This window comes from Oncorhynchus nerka, linkage group LG27 (genome assembly GCF_034236695.1).
Source record: "Oncorhynchus nerka isolate Pitt River linkage group LG27, Oner_Uvic_2.0, whole genome shotgun sequence".
Classification (NCBI taxonomy): Eukaryota; Metazoa; Chordata; class Actinopteri; order Salmoniformes; family Salmonidae; genus Oncorhynchus; species Oncorhynchus nerka.
In genome coordinates this window covers 68,380,068-68,402,770 of record NC_088422.1, presented here as the reverse complement: position 1 = coordinate 68,402,770, position 22,703 = coordinate 68,380,068, and the positions used below count along the sequence as shown (strand labels likewise).

At 41.0% G+C, this 22,703-nt stretch overlaps 1 protein-coding gene across 6 annotated transcripts; it reads left to right on the top strand.

Annotated features, from left to right (window-relative positions):
* The first annotated feature begins 1,147 nt into the window (after window positions 1-1,147).
* On the top strand, window positions 1,148-22,372 carry LOC115112204 (semaphorin-7A-like). 6 transcript variants are annotated; one of them, XM_065011921.1, is made up of 15 exons: window positions 1,148-1,570; window positions 7,951-8,093; window positions 9,109-9,156; window positions 9,263-9,364; window positions 9,458-9,551; window positions 9,641-9,748; window positions 9,861-10,003; window positions 10,410-10,588; window positions 10,743-10,851; window positions 10,989-11,160; window positions 12,088-12,203; window positions 13,754-13,800; window positions 17,338-17,483; window positions 18,108-18,144; window positions 19,555-22,372. In XM_065011921.1, exons 1-15 carry the CDS (start codon window positions 1,471-1,473, stop codon window positions 19,637-19,639), a joined length of 1,629 nt encoding a protein of 542 aa, XP_064867993.1. In that variant the 5' UTR covers window positions 1,148-1,470; the 3' UTR covers window positions 19,640-22,372. The 6 variants fall into 6 exon arrangements, with proteins under 6 accessions (XP_064867993.1, XP_064867994.1, XP_064867992.1 ...); XM_065011922.1 differs by having other exon boundaries at window positions 18,108-18,184; XM_065011920.1 differs by lacking the exon at window positions 19,555-22,372 and adding an exon at window positions 18,315-18,591 and having other exon boundaries at window positions 1,150-1,570; window positions 18,108-18,184.
* Window positions 22,373-22,703: the final 331 nt, after the last annotated feature.

Below are 22,703 nucleotides of genomic sequence, written 5' to 3'. Positions count from 1 at the left end.
TAGTACAGTAAATTTGCCATTTCAAAAATACAGCAGTATCCTGTACCTGTTCTCTTCTCTGAATGTCCTTACTATGGTGGACACAGAAAATCGGCTCAAATTGGGTTGCACTCTAAGTCCTGCTTCCCTCATTGTCAGTCCATGGACAAGAACATGGTCTATAACTGTTGCTCGAATTTCATCATATATTTCCACTCTTTGTCTTCCTTTTCCTCTTCGTCCTCCTCTTCCTCTTTCTTGCCCTCCTCCTCCTCTTCCCCCTCGTCGCCCACCTCGCATACGCACTCGTCCTCTCACATTGTTTCTTCTATCCATTCTCAGACTTTCTCCTTTCCACCTTCAACAACCTGTTTGCTCTCTGAACTGGCTTATATTGGTTGTGTCGCATCATTTGAAACAGGTTAAATCAATTTTGAGTGGTTGTGTTCAATCAATGACATGTCTTCTCTATTTGTATTTGATTGTTGCCACTTGTGTTTACCAGTATGGATGACATGTGCATTAGAGTACAGAATGTGTTTTGAGAATGAGAATGTGTTTAGAGTTTTGCTGAAAAGTCTAAGTGATATCTGCAAATTGTGTTTTACCATGTGAAATGGTTTAAGGTATTGACAACAGACTGCATAATTAGCTAAATGAGTCCAGGCAACTGAGAACTTTGTTCAGCCAATGGGTTTTAGTGTTTTAGCAATTGAGAAAAAGCAATTGAGAAAAACTGTAATTAACCAATTAGGCACATTTGGACAGTCTTGACACAATATTTTGAACAGAAATACGATGGTTCATTGGATCAGCCTATAACTTTGCGCATACACTGCTGCCATCTAGTGGCCAAAATATAAATTGCACCTGGGCTGGAATAATACATTATGGCCTTTCTCTTGCATTTCAAAGATGATGGTACAAAAAAATACAAAAAAACACATGTTTTTTCTTTGTATTATCTTTTACCAGATATAATGTTTTATATTCTCCAACATTAATTTAGCATTTCCACAAACTTCAAAGTGTTTCCTTTCAAATGGTATCAAGAATATGCATATCCTTGCTTCAGGTCTTGAGCTACATACAGGTAGTTAGATTTGAGTATGTCATTTTAGGATTTTCAAAAAGGGCGGATCCTTTTAAAACTTGATTAAGATTTGATCCGATTAAATTAATGTTTTAAACCTGGGTCGGAAGAGAGCGGCTACTGTTTAGTCTAGACTAGTCTCGCCTTCTCTGAATTTAGACTACATACATGCTTTGCGTGACGGAAGAGACTAATCAAGTGCGTGGTCTATCCAAAAATATTACTGAGTGGAGTCTGTCTCACTACCGAACAATTAAGGCTACTGTACTTGATTGAAGATTAAAGACAAGACTAAATGGAAGACCAGACTGTATAGACCTCACCCTCGTGTTATATGCTAAAATAACGCTACTACAGTTTCAAGTAATTAATTGCCGAGAACCAAGACTCAGAAAAGCATGAGTCTGCTCGCGCTCTTTGCAGTCTTTTTAGGACTATTTTTTCCGGTGAAAGCTTCGGACGTTTCCCACAAACCTAGAGTGACATTGACAGACAAAGGTAAGTTAAAGCTTTTCATTTTAAATCAATAGTACAATTGTTGAAAGATTAGGCCAATTAGGAGTCGATTTATATTCAATACTAAAATATCTGGAGGAAAAGTGTATTGATTCCACAATAGCCAAAAGGACCCGACTCTCTTTGAGTACTCTTTCTCTCATGATTTTTGAACTGTGCTATCAAAGACCAGACTATTATCATAGACCAGACGTAACATATTAAAAGTAAATCCCAGACATTCAAATTAGTACGTTATATATGTTTGGTATGTTTACACAAGACCAGTGGCGATTTTAGCAGTGGCCTAAAGTACTTTAAGAATAAAATCGTTTTTTGGGGAATGTGTACTTTCCTTTACTATTTATATTTTTTTACCAAATTTTCTTCACTGCATTCCTAAAGAAATTGTGGTACTTTTTACTCTATACATTTTCCCTGACACCCAAAAGTACTCGTTACATTTTGACTACTTAGTCAAATTCACACACTTATCAAGAGAACATCCCTGGTCATCCCTACTGCCTCTGATCTGGCGGACTCACTAAACACAATTGCTTTGTAAACAATGTCTGAGTGTTGGTTTAGTGACCCTGGCTATCTGTAAATAAAAATAAATGTAAAAAATTGTGCCGTCTGCTTAATATAAGGATTTTTTTTTATTATTCAAACTTTTCCTTTTCCTTTTGATAGTTAAGTATATTTGAGCAACTACAGTTACTTTTGATATGTAAGTACAGTACCGGTCAAATGTTTGGATACACCTATTCAGTCCAGGGTTTTTCTTTATTTTCACTATTTAATACATTTTAGAATAATAGTGAAGACATCAAAACTATGAAATAGCACATAAGGAATTATGTAGTAACCAAAAATGGTTAAACAAATCAAAATATATTTGAGATTTGACATTCTTCCAAGTAGCCACCCTTTGCTTTGATGACAGCTTTGCAGACTCTTGGCATTCTCTCAACCAACATCATGAGGTAGTCACCTGGAATGCATTTCAATTAACAGGTGGCCTTGTTAAACAATTGCGGAATTTCTTTCCATAATGTGTTTCAGCCAATCCGATGTGTTGTGACAAGGTAGGGTTGGTATAGAGAAGATGTCCATATTATGGCAAGAACAGCTCAAATAAGCAAAGAAAAACGACAGTCCATCATTACATTAAGACATGAAGGTCAGTCAATCTGGAAAATTTCAAGAACTTTTGAAGTTACTTCAAGTGCAGTTGAAAAAACCATCAAGCGCTATGATGAAACTGTCTCTCATGAGGACCGCCACAGGAAATGAAGACCCAGAGTTACCTCTGCTGCAGAGAATAGGTTAGAGTTAACTGCACCTCAGATTGCAGCCCACATAAATGCTTCACAGAGTTCAAGTAACAGACACATCTCAACATCAACTGTTCAGAGGAGACTGCGTGAATCAGGCCTTCATGGTCAAATTTCTGCAAAGAAACCACTATTAAAAGACACCAATAAGAAGAAGAGACTTACTTGAGCCAAGAAACGCAAACAATTAATATTTGAGCGGTGGAAATCTGTCTGTTGAGTCCACATTTGAGATTTTTGGTTCCAACCGCCGTGTCTTTGTGAGACGGATGATCTCCGCATGTGTGGTTCCCACCGTGAAGCATGGAGGAGGAGGTGTGATGGTGTGGGGGTGCTTTACTGGTGACACTGTCTGTGATTTATTTAGAATTCAAGGCACACTTGACCAGCATGGCTACCACAGCCTTCTGCAGCGATACACCATCCCATCTGCAGAGTGAAGGAAAAGCAGCCAGCAAGTGCTCAGCATATGTGGGAACTCCTTCAAAACTGTTGGAAAATCATTATATAACTGTGGAATAACACATGGAATCATGTAGTAACCAAAAAAAGTGTTAAACAAATCTAAATATATTTGAGATTTGAGATTATTCAAAGTAGCCACCCTTCACTATTATTCACTATTATTCTACAATAGAGAAAATGTAAAAAATAATGAAAAACCCTTGAATGAGTAGGTGTGTCCAAACTTTTGACTGGTACTGTATATTTAAAACCAAATACTTTCAGACTTTAACTCAAGTAGTATTTTACTGAATGACTTTCACTCTTACTGCAGTCATTTTCTATTAAGGTATCTTTACTTTTACTCAAGTATGACACATTTTTTTTTTACCACCACCGGATTTTAGCATGTACATCTTGGTAGGGCAAAAAACAAAAAAGATTGGGTGGATGAATGCCAGCAATGCCACTACACAACACAACACAACACTAAACAATACATTATTGCACTATAACGGTGACAAATGGTGCCCACAAACTGTTAGGGCCTACATAAAGCTGTCCCAACAGCAGAGTCCCAACAGCAGTCCAAACACCTTCCCACTGCTACACCTGGCTATCAGGGAAACCTTGTCTGGCAGCGAAACAATTTCTAATTTACGGATTTACTGCCTCATTTACTGCCTTTTAAAAAACCTAGCTGATACAGCGACAGAATTCAGAACATGGGCCATTCTTAAAGTGTACTCCCTGTACACCAAGTCAGATTTGTATGATAAATAAAGGGTGCATATTAGCAGACAATGAGAGCTCTTACAACATTCAATAATTACATTTCTCTGAAACAGGTTATAGGCTACATGTGCACCACCAAATCAGAACAGTTGGCAAAATTAAGAGGTGAAAATAGACCAAGTTATTAGTGTGAGGCACATGGGCTACTAACAGCTTACTACACAAAATACACTTAGTATTAGTTTTGTAGCTGCAGTATACATACAGTTGAAGTCGGAAGTTTACATACACCTTAGCCAAATACATTTAAACTCAGTTTTTCACAATTTCTGACATTTAATCATAGTAACAATTCCCTGTCTTAGGTCAGTTAGGATCCCCACTTTATTTTAAGAATGTGAAATGTCAGAATAATAGCAGAGAGAATGATTTATTTCAGCTTTTATTTCTTTCATCACATTCCCAGTGGGTCAGACGTGTACATACACTCAATTAGTATTTGGTAGCATTGACTTTAAATTCTTTAACTTGGGCCAAACGTTCCGTGTAGCCTTACACAAGCTTCCCACAATAAGCTGGGTTAATCTTTGGCCCATTCCTCCTGACAGAGCTGGTGTAACTGAGTCAGGTTGATAGGCCTCCTTGTTCGCACACACTATTTCAGTTCTGCCCAAAAAATTGTCTTTGGGATTGATGTCAGGGCTTTGTGATGGCCACTCCAATACCTTGACTTTGTTGTCCTTAAGCCATATTGCCACAACTTTGGAAGTATACTTGGGGTCATTATACAATTGGAAGACCCATTTGTGACCAAGCTGTAACTTCCTGACTGATGTCTTGAGATGTTGCTTCAATATATCCACATAATTTTCCTCCCTCGTGATGCCATCTATTTTGTGAAGTGCATCAGTCTCTCCTGCAGCAAAGCACTCCCACAACATGATACTGCCACCCCCGTGCTTCACTGTTGGGAGGGTGTTCTTTGGCTAGCAAGCCTCCCCCTTTTTCCTTCAAACATAACGATGGTCATTATGGCCAAACAGTTTTATCTTTGTTTCATCAGACCAGAGGGCATTTCTCCAAAAAGTACGATCTTTGTCCCCATGTGCAGTTGCTAACCGGAGTCTGGCTTTTTTATGGCAGTTTTGGAGCAGCGGCTTCTTCCTTGCTGAGCGGCCTTTCAGGTTATGTCGATATAGTACTCGTTTTACTATGGATATAGATACTTATACTCATATAGATACTCAAAACTTATTTTCCCAGTCGGAGCTTGTTTTTTCCCAGTTGTCTTGAACTCACTGAAGTCAGATTTCCCAGTTCTGAGTTAACAGTTGTTTTGAGCGCTCCAGAAATCATGTTGAAAAGAGAACCTTAAACTGAGAATTGGAACCATACATCCACACATTGGGACCACACATCCACACATCCAGTGATTGCTTTGCAATGCTTGCAGTTAGCCACTGATTCCTTCCAAACCACTCAGTGTTGACTTTGCGATTTCCAACTTCTTGTGTAATGTAATGTATATGTAATGCTGGTCATGGGTGCACCTCAGCCACGCTCAAGGTCCTAAACGATATCTTAACCGCCATCGATAAGAAACAATACTGTGCAGCCGTATTCAGTGTGCCAAATCGGAGGGTCTGCTGTCCGGAACTCTGGCAGTCTCTATGGGGGTGCCATAGGGTTCAATTCTTGGACTGACTCTCTTCTCTGTATACATTTGATTTATTTTACCTTTATTTAACTAGGTAAGTCAGTTAAGAACAAATTCTTATTTTCAATGACGGCCTATGAACAGTGGGTTAACTGCCTGCTCAGGGACAGAACGACAGATTTGTACCTTGTCAGCGCGGAGGTTTAAACTGGTTACTAGTTACTAAACCAACGCTCTAACCACTAGGCTACCCTGCCACCCACATCAATGATGTCGCTCTTGCTGCTGGTGAGTCTCTGATCCACCTCTACGCAGACGACACTATTCTGTATACCTCTGGTCCGTCTTTGGATACTGTGTTAACAACCCTCCAGGCAAGCTTCAATGCCATACAACTCTCCTTCCGTGTCCTCCAATGGCTCTTAAATACAAGTAAACCTAAATGCATGCTCTTCAACCGATCGTTGCCTGTACCTGCCCGCCTGGCCAACATCACTACTCTGGACGGCTCTGAATACGTGGACAACTACAAATACCTAGGTGTCTGGTTAGACTGTAAACTCTCCTTCCAGACCCACATCAAACATCTCCAATCCAAAGTTAAATCTAGAATTGGCTTCCTATTTCGCAACAAAGCATCCTTCACTCATGCTGCCAAACATACCCTTGTAAAACTGACCATCCTACCAATCCTCGACTTCGACGATGTAATTGACAAAATAACCTCCAATACCCTACTCAACAAATTGGATGCAATCTATCACAGTGCCATCCGTTTTGTCACCAAAGCCCCATATACCACCCACCATTGCGACCTGTACGCTCTCATTGGCTGGCCCTCGCTTCATACTCGTTACCAAACCCACTCTCTCCATGTCATCTACAAGACCCTGCTAGGTAAAGTCCCCCCTTATCTCAGCTCGCTGGTCCCCATAGCATCACCCACCTGTAGCACGCGCTCCAGCTGGTATACCTCTCTGGTCACCCCCAAAACCAATTCTTTCTTTGGCCGCCTCTCCTTCCAGTTCTCTGCTACCAATGACTGGAATGAACTACAAAAATCTCTGAAACTGGAAACACTAATCTCCCTCACTAGCTTTAAGCACCAGCTATTAGAGCAGCTCACAGATTACTGCACCTGTACATAGCCCACCTATAATTTAGCCCAAACAACTACCTCTTTCCCTACTGTATTTATTTTATTTTATTTATTTATTTTGCTCCTTTGCACCCCATTATTTTTATTTCTACTTTGCACATTCTTCCACTGCAAATCTATCATTCCAGTGTTTTACTTGCTATATTGTATTTACTTTGCCACCATGGCCTTTTTTTGCCTTTACCTCCCTTATCTCACCTCATTTGCTCACATCCTATATAGACTTGTTTCTACTGTATTATTGACTGTATGTTTGTTTTACTCCATGTGTAACTCTGTGTCGTTGTATGTGTCGAACTGCTTTGCTTTATCTTGGCCAGGTCACAATTGTAAATGAGAACTTGTTCTCAACTTGCCTACCTGGTTAAATAAAGGTGAAATAAAAAAATATGTCCAATGGCCGATGAGCACCGATACATTTTATCTATAAAAGCTGGAACCACCAGCTTTCATATGTTCTCATGTTCTGAGCAAGGAACTTAAACGTTAACTTTTTTACATGGCACATATTGCACTTTTACTTTCTTCTCCAACACTTTGTTTTTGCATTATTTAAACCAAATTGAACATGTTTCATTATTTACTTGAGGCTAAATAGATTTTATTGATGTATTATATTAAGTGTTCATTCAGTATTGTTGTAATTGTCATTATTACAATAATCGGTATCGGCGTTGAAAAATCATAATCGGTCGACCTCTAGCCTATACCCACATTATGGAAATATGCTCTGCTACGGTAAAGTTAGAAGGATAAACTCATCTGGCACAACGTGAAATATTAACCCTATTCAAATTTGGTCACTGGGTACCTTCTTTTATTTAACTCTGACAATACACTGTGTGTACAAAACGTTAGGAACACCTGCTCTTTCCATGACATAGACTGACCAGGTGAAAGCTAGGATCACTTATTAATGGGATCAATCATGGTTTCCAAGAAGTTATCCTAGTTCCAGAAGTTCCAGAGTGTAATCTCAATGAGCACATTTTTGCATGAACACATGTCCGGTCATATGTTTTCTTAATTATTTATATCTCTGTGTCCTCAGATGTGAGCTTCCTAAGAATCCACCTGTCTGGGAATAACAGCCGTATAGAGCTCTTGCATGGCCCTCATGACAACATAGTATATGCTACAGGCAGCATAAACCTGTTCCAGACAAACTTCCACAGTTCTATGACCTCTACAATGGTAGTATGACTGAGTTACTACATACCCTTACTGCAAACCTTACTTGTGTATTGTTTTGCTTTGTATTGATTTAGCTCTATTCAGGTTGTGCTCTAAGTAGGATTGTCCAATACAGTTGCTGTAATGTAATTGATGGGAATAACAGAGGGAGGGTTATTGATATTTTTACAGTAAATATTTAGCTAAACAGTCCTTCCCCTCTTACATGCTGTAGACTAGATTACATTGAAATGGATGTATTGAACATTGTACTGATGGGTTTGGATTTCTGAGCTTGAACTATTATTAATCATTAGTCCTAATAGAGACATGACGGGTGCCTTAGCCCAGAGTTTACACCAGGAGATGTCTGTAGGAGGAAATGTTATGGTGGGTGTAATTAAGCTTGGGAGGGGCTGAGTGCAGGGAAAACATGTGGCAGTACTGATAAGGGGAGAGTGACTTGGATAAGGGGATCAAGGTCAGGTCACCAAGGTCAGGTCACGTTATGGGAAAAGGAACCGTTTATTGCCAATATTACTTAGTTTCCTGCCTAGCAATAAAGATGCAATGTTTAGCGAGAAGGAGGAGACTCAACCCAAAGTGGGGTACATATGCTGCCACTATTGTAACCTTGTCTTTGTCGATTCAGCTGTTTAATCCTTTGGGAAGAATTACGTTGGTTTAAGCTTTCGTAGTGTCCGGCGAGTTCTTACTCTGATAATTAGAACCTATAGTACTCTACATGTACAGATGTAGGATCTTACTTTTATCACTATGTCGTTGCTGCACAGCAGGAAATGCAAACCTGTTGTATATTCAAGGTAACTTGTTGTATATTTCCACTTTAAAATGTCACTTGATTTACCCTAAAGAAAAAGGTATCAACGCCTACAAAAAATGTCCATTAATTATTATCCACATAATAATTCACATGTCCTGTTGCTGCATGAGTATTTTCCTGCTCTATTAAACTGGCTCAAATGAAGATCCTACATCTGTACCTGTACAATGTTTTTAATGATTGCCTTTGCAGGGTCCTGTGTTTGGAGAGGGTTGTAGAAGTAATGATCCCACATCACCAGTGAGTATCATGTAAAGATGAGAGGATGTTGGTTTTATAGTACAGGTCATTACTAAAGTTACACATAGAATATTTTGTATACAACCAGTTCTGTTTTGTCCTTCAGGACTGTCACTATAACATCACTGTTTTATGCAAGACTAAAGATCCAAACCTACTGTTCCTGTGTGGAACCAATGGACAACAACACACATTGTGCTGTTACATGGTATGGGACATACTTTTCATTATATAAGTATACATTACTTTTCATGGTACCATTTTGCCATTGGCGTGTTAACACAAAACGATTCCACTGTAGAACCCATCAGACGACCCGTTTATCTGCACTCCATCCAAGGACATCCAAGACATTAAACAACACATAAATGAAAGAGAGCCGTCGCTCCTCATTGGTGAGGAAAATGTCTAAATGGAAAACATTACCCTATAATATGACCTAATGTTCTTGAGTGGTTATTGAGCTAATGTGTTGTGTCTCCAGGTTCTCCTGAGGTAGAGCAGTTCTACACCACTCACTCAGGCACAGAGCGTTCCGTGGGGATCAACATGTTCGGGAAGAAGAAGCTATGGACAGAAAACAGTGGAACAGGTATGGAACAGGGCGAGAGAACAAGACATGGCCTGACATTGTTTTGCGTAGTACTGTATATCTGATCAGACTGTCCATGGACTGTCATTATTTCTCCTGTTCTTTTCCTTAGAACAGAGATATGTGAGTTTGGTGGCTAGCGGGCAGAGAGAGGATCGTCTGCAGGACAGACTATATGCTTTCTACATAGAGAAGAACCGAGGCCCGTGTTTGGGCTGTGATCTCTGGGTTCCCTGGGTTGCTCAAGTCTGCATGGTAAGCACCACAGGAGGTTGGTGGCACCTTCATTGGGGAGGACGGGCTTGTGGTAATAACTGCAGTGGAATCAGTGGAATGCTATTAAATATATCAAAACACATGGTTTCCAGGCGTTTTAATGCCATTCCATTTGCTCCGTTCCGGCCATTATTATGAGCCGTTCTCCCCAGCAGCCTCCACTGGTAAGCACTACATACTGTAGAACATGAATCATGCTTGCACTGTATGTAATCACCAGTGTTGCAGTTCAGAAAATATTTGTAGATCTTTCATATGTGGTACCACTCCATTTCTGCCCATTTAAGCCCTTAATAAGACTAATTCCATCGGGGTCTCCTTGAGTGGTGTGTGCACTGCCCACTGTGATTATCTTAACATGTCTGTGGTTGCATGTGTGTTCCAGGCCGATCGTGGAGGACCTAAGGGTTATCTGCAGTTCAGGTGGACCTCCAAGCTGAGTGCCAGGCTCTTCTGTGGAGACCATGACAGCAGGCTGTACTTCACCCAGCTAGTGGACGTGAACACTGTTCTGGCAGAGAGGTGGCAGGATACCAGGGTCTATGCACTCTTCAGGAATGGCTGGTAGGACGACATACTGTAGATAGTTCAGAATGGACCTTAGTAACATACACAATAACAACACAACAGGAGCTGGTAGCAGGGACTCGTAGTACAGTTTATGACATGAAGTTGCAGTGGATAGTTGAAACTTGCTGAGCTCTGTGTCTATCCCTAGGGGTATGAGTGCTGTATGTGTCTACACCATAGAAGATATTGACCACATCTTTAAAACCTCCAACTTCACTGGGCACACAGGATCCATTCCAAGCCCACGACCTGGGGAGGTATGCTAAACAATATACTCAACAATATGACTTTCTAGTCAGCGCCACTCCTTTACTCTGTATGTCTACAATATTGGACTGTATTCTGTGTATGTTGAAGTATGTTGAAGTATACATACGTGTCCATCCTCTTGTAGTGTGTTGAAGACAGTACTAAACTCCCCATGGAAGTCCTGAAGATGGTGGACAAGGTTTCAGAGATGAAGGAGGGGGTCACCAGTGGGCCTCTCCTGGTCACTCACCAGTATTACCACCACATCTGCGTGGACAGAGTCCAAGGCAAAGGGAATGTCCTGTTTCTGTCTTTAGGTGAGAAGTTTTGATCTCTAGACGATGAATCATAAATGATCAGTCTGAAAGGAATGACGGGAAACCTTATGTTTGGAGACCTTTAACATAGACCCCTTATGACCCTGCAGCAAGTGATGATAAGGAGCCATATTGTGTATATGTACAGTATATTTATAGGAATGTGGATGAGATGAGAAAGTTTCCATCTTATACTCACCCCAGTTTCAAGAGACAGAGGCTTTCAGAAGGTTGAAATACTATTGACCATATATGGTACTACAAGGTGTAAAGTGACACTTTATTTTCACGCTGTAAGGTGTAGTAAAAGCCTGTCAACAGTTTATTTTGAAGTTTAAAAAGAGAGCTAAGGGGAAGTATACTCTTATCATACTGTGCTGGGAGTCTTTGCCAAGCCACAGTTAATTTCCCTTCATGGCACACATAGACTTATGCAATCAACCCTAACTTGAGATGAATGCTTGCAAAACAGTTTGTAGGGTGTGTCAGACGTACAACCCGGACATGAGACTGATGAATGTAATTGAAGTACAGTATCGGATGCATTACTGTAGCAATAGTCATAGATACTCATAAATATGGCCCAGCATGCATCTGCATATGTACTGTGAGTGGTGTAATATGACTAGAGGATGTCTCAACATTATGATGAAACATGAACTATTGTGTGTGTGTTATGCTTAAATGACTATGTTGACATTTCTTACACACATATTTTTGTAATGCTTGACTCTCACTCATATCCTCAATGATGAATGACTGCTGTTTGACACTGGCTGTGTGTGTGTGTGTGTGTGTGTGTGTGTGTGTGTGTGTGTGTGTGTGTGTGTGTGTGTGTGTGTGTGTGTGTGTGTGTGTGTGTGTGTGTGTGTGTGTGTGTGTGTGTGTGTGTGTGTGTGTGTGTGTGTGTGTGTGTGTGTACACTAGAGAATGGAGGGATTCATAAGGTTCTGGAGAGGGATGGTCAAGTCTTCGTCATCGCTGAGTTACAACCTTTTAACTACAGCGCACACATCCTCAGTATGATGTTGCACTCATCCACGGTGAGTCAAGGAACACAGCCCACACCGAAACCTCCCCGTTGAGATCCAACAATGGTAGCAATGTAGTAATGAGACATGGAGTGGAATAGACAGAGTCAAAGAGATCCTTTTCAAACCATGTTTTAACATGTGTATCAGTTACTTGATCACGGCTGAACATTTGATGTTTGAACTGTAGATGTTGCTGTCCTTAAAATGCATTCCATCTGCGTATCATTTGATGGCATTGTGGATTTAGTTGGATAATAAGTATTGGCCACAGGTTTGAAATCACATGCCTTATTCAAATACACAGAATGTTGTAGGCTGTTGCTAACGTTATATCCATCTCCAATGTGCCCACATTGGAAGGTGGTTTCCAAAATCCGAACACAATACGCCCCAGAGGTCTGAACGGGATGGGAGGGACACTAGACAGCAATCCAAGATGGCGTAGCAGTCAGACGTCTTTGTCCTGTTGTGTCCCTTGTATATATCTTTTTACATCTTTTTCTTCGCATATCTTTTAAAAATATTTTCCTAAACCTCAACTTCTAAATACTCTCCTGCAACCCGCCTCACCCAATGTGGCGTGGATCTGCTTTTTTTCTCTAAAGTATTTCTATTTACTTCGGATCTGGAATCCCTCAACTGAAGCTAGCCAGCTAACTAGTTACCAGCTATCAGTCAGCAAACCATTGCTAGCGGTCATCAGCTAACCTTTAGCTCGGGAAAGCTCTCGCCAGTTCGAACAACGTGACTCAAACCAGAGCATAACGGACCTATTTTTTCTTTTTTTTCTCTTCATATCCCCGGATTCCTACCACAAACTCTGAACATTTTCACCTGGATAGCTAACCGCAATCCCGGGTGACTACTCCTGGCTAGCGTTTCCATCCTGGAGCAAGCAACAATTAGCCTGAAGATAGCCCGGCTAGGGCTCCTGTGCTACCACCGAAGCCCACTCCTGGGCTACAATATCCGGACCCCTTCTACTGCCGATCGGCGGAACCCCGCCAATCCTCTACTTCTAGAATACTGACATAATCTGCCCGAGGATTCCAACAGGCCTCTAAGGTGCGACGTCCGCTGAAGGCCCATTCTGCTAACCGCGGCCTGCTAGCTACCTAGAGCTACTTGGAACCCTACTAATCCACGACTGGTCTATCGACTTTACCGCACGAAGATGCAAAAACTGACTTACATCCATCGCGACGTCCCCCAAAGGTCCCCCAAAGGCCCTTCTGCTAACTTATTTCACTGTAGAGCCTCTAGCTCTGCTCAATATGCCTTAACCAACCATGTTGTTCCACCTACATATGCGATGACATCACCTGGTTTAAACGTCTCTAGAGACTATATCTCTCTCATCATTACTCAATGCCTAGGTTTACCTCCAATGTACTCACAACCTACCTTACCTTTGTCTGTACACTATGCCTTGAATCTATGCTATCGTGCCCAGAAACCTGCTCCTTTTACTCTCTGTTCCGAACGTGCTAGACGGCCAGTTCGTGTATCCTTTAGCCGCACACTTATCCTACTTCTCCTCTGTTCCTCTGGTGATGTAGACGTTAATCCAGGTCCTGCAGTGCCTAGCTCCACTCCCATTCCCCAGGTACTCTCATTTGTTGACTTCTGTAACTGTAAAAGCCTTGGTTTCATGCATGTTAACATTAGAAGCCTACTCCCTAAGTTTGTTTTACTCACTGCTTTAGCACACTTTGCCAACCCGGATGTCTTAGCCGTGTCTGAATCCTGGCTTAGGAAAACCACCAAAAACCCTGAAATCCCCAACCCTAACTCATAACATTTTCCGCCGAGATAGAATACCAAAGGGGGCGTGTTGCAATCTACAGCAAATATAGCCTGCAGAGTTCTCTATTACTATCCAAGCCTGTACCCAAACAGTTCAAGATTCTACTTCTAAAAATTCACCTTTCCAGAAACAAGTCTTTCATTGTTGCCGCTTGCTATAGACCACCCTCTGCCCCCAGCTGTGCCCTCGACACCATATGTGAATTGATTGTCCCCCATCTATCTTCTGAGCTCGTGCTACTAGGTGACCTAAACTGGGACATGCTTAACACCCCGGCCATCCTACAATCTAAGCTTGATGCCCTCAATCTCACACAAATGATCAATGAACCTACCAGGTACAACCCCAAATCCGTAAACATGGGCATCCTCATAGATATCATCCTAACTAACTCGCACTCCAAATACACCTCTGCAGTTTTCAATCAAGATCTCAGCGATCACTGCCTCATTGCCTGCATCTGTAATGGGTCTGTGACCAAACGACCACCCCTCATCACTGTCAAACGCTCCCTAAAACACTTCTGTGAGCAGGCCTTTCTAATCAACCTGGCTGGGGTATCCTGGAATGACATTGACTTCATCCCGTCAGTAGATGATGCCTGGTTATTCTTTAAAAGTGCCTTCCTCACCATCTTAAATAAGCATGCCCCATTCAAAAAATGTAGAACTAGGAATAGATAGTCCTTGGTTCACTCCAGACCTGTCTGCCCTTGCTCAGCACAAAAATATCCTGTGGCGTTCTGCATTAGCATTGAATAGCCCCCGTGATATGCAACTTTTCAGGGAAGTTAGGAACAAATATACACAAGCCGTTAGGAAAGCTAAGGCTAGCTTTTTCAAACAGAAATTTGCATCCTGTAGTACAAACTCGAAAAAGTTCTGGGACACTGTAAAGTTCATGGAGAATAAGAGCACCTCCTCCCAGCTGCCCACTGCTCTGAGGCTAGGAAACACTGTTACCACCGATAAATCCACTATAATTGAGAATTTCAATAAGCATTTCTCTATGGCTGGTCATGCTTTCCACCTGGCTACCCCTACCCCGGTCAACTGCCCGGCACCCCCCACAGCAACCCGCCAAAGCCCCCACCATTTCTCCTTCACTCAAATCCAGATAGCTGATGTTCTGACAGAGCTGCAAAATCTGGACCCCTACAAATCAGCCAGGCTAGACAATCTGGACCCTCTCTTTCTAAAATGATCTGCCGAAATTGTTGCAACCCCTATTACTAGCCTGTTCAACCTCTCTTTCGTATCGTCTGAGATTCCCAAAGAAAGCTGCCGCGGTCATCCCCCTCTTCAAAGGGGGTGACACTCTAGATCCAAACTGCTACAGACCTATATCTAGCCTACCCTGTCTTTCTAAGGTCTTCGAAAGCCAAGTTGACAAACAGATTACCGACCATTTCGAATCCCACCGTACCTTCTCCGCTATGCAATCTGGTTTCAGAGTTGGTCATGGGTGCACGTCAGCCACGCTCAAGGTCCTAAATGACATCTTAACCTTCATCGACCTGGCCAAGGCTTTCGACTCTGTCAATCACCACATTCTTATTGGCAGACTCGACAGCCTTGGTTTCTCAAATGATTGCCTCGCCTGGTTTACCAACTACATCTCTGATAGAGTTCAGTGTGTCAAATCGGAGGGCCTGTTGTTCGGACGTCTGGCAGTCTCTATGGGGGTGCTACAGGGTTCAATTCTCGGGCCGACTCTTTTCTATATACATCAATGATGTCGCTCTTGCTGCTGGTGATTCTCTGATCCACCTCTAAGCAGACGACTCCATTCTGTATACTTCTGGCCCCTCTTTGGACACTGTGTTAACTAACCTCCAGACGAGCTTCAATGCCATAAAACTCTCCTTTCGTGGCCTCCAACTGCTCTTAAATGCAAGTAAAACTAATGCATGCTATTCAATCGATCACTGCCCGCACCTGCCCGTCCATCCAGCATCACTACTCTGGATGGCTCCGACTTAGAATGCGTGGACAACTACAAATACCTAGGTGTCTGGCTAGACTGTAAACTCTCCTTCCAGACTCACATTAAGCATCTCCAATCCAAAATTAAATCTAGAAATGGCTTCCTATATTGCGACAAAGCATCCTTCACTCATGCTGCCAAACATACCCTCGTAAAACTGACCATCCTATCCTTGACTTCGGCGATGTCATCTATAAAATAGCCTCCAACACTCTACTCAACAAATTGGATGCAGTCTATCACAGTGACATCCGTTTTGTCACCAAAGCCCCATACATTACCCACCACTGCGACCTGTACGCTCTTGTTAGTTGGCCCTCGTTTCATACTTGTCGCCAAACCCACTGGCTACAGGTTATCTACAAGTCTCTGCTAGGTAAAGCCCCGCCTTATCTCAGCTCACTGCTCACCATAGCAGCACCCACTCGTAGCACGAGCTCCAGCAGGTATATCTCATTGGTCACCCCCAAAGCCAATTCCTCCTTTGGTCACCTTTCCCTTCCAGTTCTCTGCTGCCAATGACTGGAACGAACTACAAAAATCACTGAAGCTGGAGACTCATATCTCCCTCACTAGCTTTAAGCACCAGCTGTCAGAGCAGCTCACAGATCACTGCACCTGTACATAGCCCATCTGTAAACAGCCCATCTATCTACCTCATCCCAATACTGTATTTATTTATCTTGCTCCTTTGCACCCCAGTATCTCTACTTGCCCATTAATCTTCTGCACATCTACCATTCCAGTGTTTTATTGCTATATTGTAATTACTTCGCCACCATGGCCTATTTATTGCCATAACCCCCTTATCTTACCTCATTTACACTCACTCTATATAGACTTTTTCTTTTCTTTTTTTCTACTGTATTATTGACTGTATGTTTTGTTTATTCCATGTGTAACTCTGTGTTGTTGTATGTGTCGAATTGCTATGCTTTATCTTGGCCTGGTCACAATTGCAAATGAGAACATGTTCTGGTTAAATAAAGGTGAAATAAAAAATATAAAAAGACAGGGACAAATTCAACCATAACTATATTTATATCTCTATAATAATATTGTAGAAGAAGTGGTGTTCTAATTGTAAGCCACTAACTTTCTTTTGCAGTCAAGTCATTGTTCCAGTATTTCCTACAATGTACCCTTTTTGGTTCCAGGTAGAACTCTTTTGGGTTCCATGTAGAACTCTGTAAAGGGTTTTACATGGAACTCAAAAGGGTTCTACCTGGAACCAAAAAGGGTTCTTCGATGGAGACAACGGAAGAACCCTTTTAGGTTCTATGTAGAACCCTTTTATGTTCTAGGTAGAACCCTTTTGAGTACTAATGTTTTTGTGGTGTTGTGTTCAAGGGGAAGCTGTATCTGGCCTCCAGCAGAGAGCTGGTTCAGATTGACCTGGGCAGCTGTGAGCAGTATGGAGCCCAGTGTGAAGACTGTGTCCTGGCCAGAGACCCTTACTGCGGCTGGGACGGCAATCACTGCACCGCAGCTACAAAGTGAGACCAAGCACAGCCTGCTTTCAGATTATAGCATCTGCTGTATAGATATTTAATGGTGATTTGAAAATAGATTTCTCATTAATGGTTGCCGACATGTTGCTTTCCTCTCTGTGTTTTCCTGTGAGCCTGTGAACCTTATTTTCCATCAGTTCAGCTCAACATGGCCAGAAACAGTTTTTCCAGAATGATGTTAACACACATGGCCCTTGTTCAAACTAATGTGGTGTCAGATGAGGCCACGTAAACAAACAAAATAAAGTTCAAACAAATGTGATGTCAGATGAGGCATGAAAACAAACACAATATACTTCATTAGATGAAACGTAACATACAAGTCTGTCTGCAGTGTGTGTCAGTGGGAAATGTTAGTTCTCACTCTGATCCCCACCTGCTGTTAAAAGTATACTACACTTCCTCTCGTGTAGTCAAACGCTCTATGCACTGTGGTTTCAGTTCAGCTCTGCAGTTTTAAATAACTATCACTCTGCCCACCACAAGGTAGACACCCTACTATACCATAGACTGGAATGAGGAACCTCTGAGAGAAAAGAGACATTCACTATTTTCAGGTTGAGTTGCTTGTTGAGACTCCTTAACTCATATGTGCTTGTCTTTTTACAGTAAGACAATTCAGGATGTGGAGAACGGGAACCATCAGGTATGCAGCAACATATCCAGAGGAGTTACTGCAAGTAAAGGTGTGTAGTGTGTTACAGCCACCCTTGTATAAATACAAAACCATTTATTATGACCATGTACTAAAGTAAAGGATGGAAACCATCCACAATGGTTAGCTATGGAAGTCTTAAAGCTATGTTTTGCTATTAGTTTACTTTCCAAGGTCACCAGTTGGCGCTGCAGATGAAATCAGAATTCCTCTATCTTCAAAGTACTTCCTCAGTTGCCCAACGTTGTCCAGCCATGCTGAGTACAGCTGGAGGCACCATGGCAACACCACAGCAACACCGTGCATCTCCACAGGGTCAGAGCACCAGTGTCTCCTGCTAATAGAGAGCATGGGCCCTGAGCAGCAGGGAACATACAGCTGTGTGTCTGAGGAGAGGGGCTACCACAGGACCCTGGTGCAATACAAGTTACAGCTAGACAGTGGGGCCACAGGCCTGGCCTCTCCCCGCTTGGCTTGTCTGGGTCTGGTACTAACACTGGTCCTGACTTTGCTCTGCTAGAATCAGCTCTGTGGGTTCTCACCCCAGCTCTATGACCTAGCGGACTTGACTTGGACATGTCTGCACTAATACTTTGGTCTTGATTACACCCACGCTATCTCAAGAATAGTACATGACAGTCAACAGTCAAGTGACTGAGCCATTTCCTTTGTTTCTTTCACTATCAATTGGTCAAAAAACAGAACGCTGTAGAAGTTGAAGGAACTGCACTTGTGCTAAGTTAATGATTTATCTGGAGGAATTGGCCTTTATATATTTTATAATCATGCTCTGTTTTCTAATATGGAACTTTGCAGATGTTTCAAATATTTTATGTGACAATATGAATGTATAGTATATTGCTAAAACACTTATGTTTTAGACATTTTAGAAATATATATATATTTTCTTAACTTTTAAGTTTCATGCTAACAGCATGATAGTTGTAAATATATACAGTACCAGTTAAAAATTTGGACATTACAGGAGTTTTATTTATTTGTACTATTTTCTACATTGTAGAATTATAGTGAAGACATCAAAACTATGAAATAACACATATGGAATCAAAAACCAAACTAATTTGGGCCAAGAAACATGCAATGGACATTAGACTGGTGGAAATCTGTCCTTTGGCCTGATGAGTCAAAATTTTGGGTTCCAACTACCGTGTCTTTGTGAGACGCAAAGTAGGTGACCGCATGATCTCCGCATGTGTGGTTCCCACCGTGAAGCATGGAGGAGGATTTGTGATGGTGCGGGGGTGCTTTGCTGGTGACACTGTCAGTGATTTATTTAGAGTTCAAGGCACCCTTAACCAGCATGGCTACCACAGCATTCTGCAACGATACGCCATCCCGTCTGGTTTGCTCTTAGTGGGACTATCATTTGTTTTTCAACAGGACAATGACCCAACACACCTCCAGGCTGTGTAAGGGCTATTTGACCAAGAAGGAGAGTGATGGAGTGCTGCATCAGATGACCTGAACTCCACAATCACCCGACCTCAACCCAATTGAGATTTTTTTGGGATGAGTTAGACCGCAGAGTGGAGGAAAAGTCCTTGAAGACTGAAAAGCATTCTAGGTGAAGCTGGTTGAGAGAATGCCAAGAGTGTGCAAAGCTGTCATCAAGGCAAAGGGTGGCTACTTTGAAGAATCTCAAATATCAAATATATTTTGATTTGTTTAACACTTTTTTGGTTACTACATGATTCCATATGTGCTATTTCATAGTGTATGTCTTCACTATTATTCTACAATGTAGAAAATAGTAAAAAATAAAGAAAAACCCTTGAATGAGTAGGTGTGTCCAAACTTTTGACCGGTACTGTATATATTTTTTTCTGTTGCTTATTTATTTGTATTAATATATATAATTATAGTGAGCTCCAAAAGTATTGGGACAGTGACAATTGTTTGATGTTGTTTTGGCTTTGTACTCCAGCACTTTGGATTTAAAATGATACAATAACTTTGAGGTTAACCTCTACGGGGTGGGTGTCCCTAATGTGACTAGAATGACGTTGTATACAACAGCCAGCTTTCTGGGACATAGACATACATACAGTATGGGCAGAAAGCTTAAATTCTTGTTAATCTAACTGCAGTTTCCAATTAACAGTAGCTATTACAATGAAAAAATATCATGATATTGTTTGAGTGCACAACAAAACCCTTTATCAAAGCAACTGGTTTTATACATTCACCTCTGAAGGTAAATAATGTACTTACATGAAGTAATCTTGCGAGTCTCAGAGATAAAATATAGCATAGTTTTGTTTGATTAAATCAATTTTTATGTTCAAATGTAGGAACTGGGGTGTACAGTTTGACCCCACTGCTGTCTCTGGCTCTACACCCACCCCACCCGGACATCTAGATGTGTGAAAGTTAGTGAACTGTATAAGCTAATGATCCATCATGTATGACATTCCTGGGAGTGTGTAAACTTACATTTTTCTATTACCATGGCATTTTTTGCATAATCTCTATTAGAGGGTGACCGATTATGATTTTTCAATGCCTATACCGATTATTGGAGGACCCAAAAAAAAGCCCATACCGATTAATCGGCCGATTTCTATATATATATTTGTAATAATGACAATTCCAACAATACTGAATGAACACTTTTATTTTAACTTAATATAATACATAAATAAAATAAAATTAGTCTCAAATAAATAATGAAACATGTTAAGTTTGGTTTAAATAATGCAAATACACAGTGTTGGAGAAGAAAGTAAAAGTGCAATATGTTCCATGTAAAAAAGATAAGTTTCTTGCTCAGAACATGAGAACATATGAAAGCTGGTGGTTCCTTTTAACATGAGTCTTCAATATTCCCAGTTAAGAAGTTTTAGGTTGTAGTTATTATAGGAATTATTGGACTATTTCTCTATACCATTTGTATTTCATATACCTTTGACTATTGGATGTTCTTACAGGCACTATAGTATTGCCAGCCTAATCTCGGGAGTTGATAAGCTTGAAGTCATAAACAGTGAAATGCTTGAAGCACAGCGAAGAGCTGCTGGCAAACACAGGAAAGTGCTGTTTGAACGAATGCTTACGAGTCTTGTGCTGCCTACCACCACTCAGTCAGACTGCTCTATCAAATATCAAATCATAGACTTAATTATAATATAATAAACACACAGAAATACGAGTCATTAATATGTTCAAATCCGGAAACTATCATTTCGAAAACAAAATGTTTATTCTTTCAGTGAAATACAGAACCGTTACGTATTTTATCAAACGGGTGGCATCCCTAAGTCTAAATATTGCTGTTACATTGCACAACCTTCAATGTTATGTCATAATTATGTAAAAGTCAGGAAAATTAATTACGATCTTTGTTAGTAAGAATGGTCTTCACACAGTTCGCAACGAGCCAGGCGGCCCAAACTGCTGCATATACCCTGACTCTGTTGCACAGAACGCAACAGGAATTGAAAAAAATGGTATGATTCTTTACACATATACAGAAAGTGAATTTGTCCCCTAAAATGGGGGGACAATGTTCAACAAGTGCTGTAATTTCTAAACGGTTCACTCGATATAGATGAAAACACACTAAAATTAAATCTGACCGTCTGCACTTTAAAGTAGTCAAAAGTTTCGTATTTGGTCCCATATACTGTACAAAATTGTTGAAAACATTTGCTGTTTGTTTTGGTTGTGTTCCAGATTATTTTGTGCCCAATAGAAATGAATGATAAATAATGCATTGTGTCATTTTTGGAGTCACCTTTATTGTAAATAAGAATAGAATATGTGTCTAAACACTTCTACATTAATGTGGATGCTACCATGATTACGGACTGTCCTGAATGAATTGTTAATTAAGTTAGACGCACAAATATCATACCCCCTCTCACCATTACAATAACAGGGGAGGTTAGCATTGAAGGGGGGGGGGCGGGGGGGCAGCTATGCGTCTATCGTTCTCACTCATCATTATTCACAATTCATTCAGGACTATCCATAATCCACATTAATGTAGAAGTGTTTGAAACATGTTCTATTTTTATGTACAATAAAAGTGTCTCCAATATCCAAAGTGCTGGAGTACAGAGCCTAAACAAGAAATGTCACTGTCCCAATACTTTTGAAGCTCACTGTATGTGAAATCAAAGGGACTTATGAAATGTTTGTGAAATGTTCTTGCTGTTGAAACATTGCATCACAGTAAAGTTCGTGTTAAATGAGAAAAGCCCGGGCTGTAATTATATCTCAAGGGAAAGATTGTTGTTTTTAGATACCATTGCATGACAAATTATTGGCCTCCTTTTTGATTTTCTCTATTTTTGATACTGAAAGGTATCAGATCTTCAAAACCAAATATTAGATGAAGGGAACCTGAGTTTATACTTATTTAATTAACAAAGTTATGCAACACCCAATTCCCCTGTATGAAAAAGTAATTGCCCCCTTACTGGTAACACAACTGGTTGTCACCTTTTAACTGCAATGACTGCAACAAAATGCTTCCTGTAGTTGTTGATCAGTCTCACATCGCCGTGGAGGACTTATGGCCCACTCTT

What these genes read in the sequence shown, in the direction of transcription:
- LOC115112204 (XM_029639076.2), top strand. Translation starts at nt 1,471, where the DNA reads ATGAGTCTGCTCGCGCTCTTTGCAGTCTTTTTAGGACTATTTTTTCCG. An exon ending in GACAGAAAACAGTGGAACAG is followed by an intron (nt 9,749 to 9,860) that starts GTATGGAACAGG and finishes TCTTTTCCTTAG; the next exon opens with AACAGAGATATGTGAGTTTG. An exon ending in CAAGCCCACGACCTGGGGAG is followed by an intron (nt 10,852 to 10,988) that starts GTATGCTAAACA and finishes ATCCTCTTGTAG; the next exon opens with TGTGTTGAAGACAGTACTAA.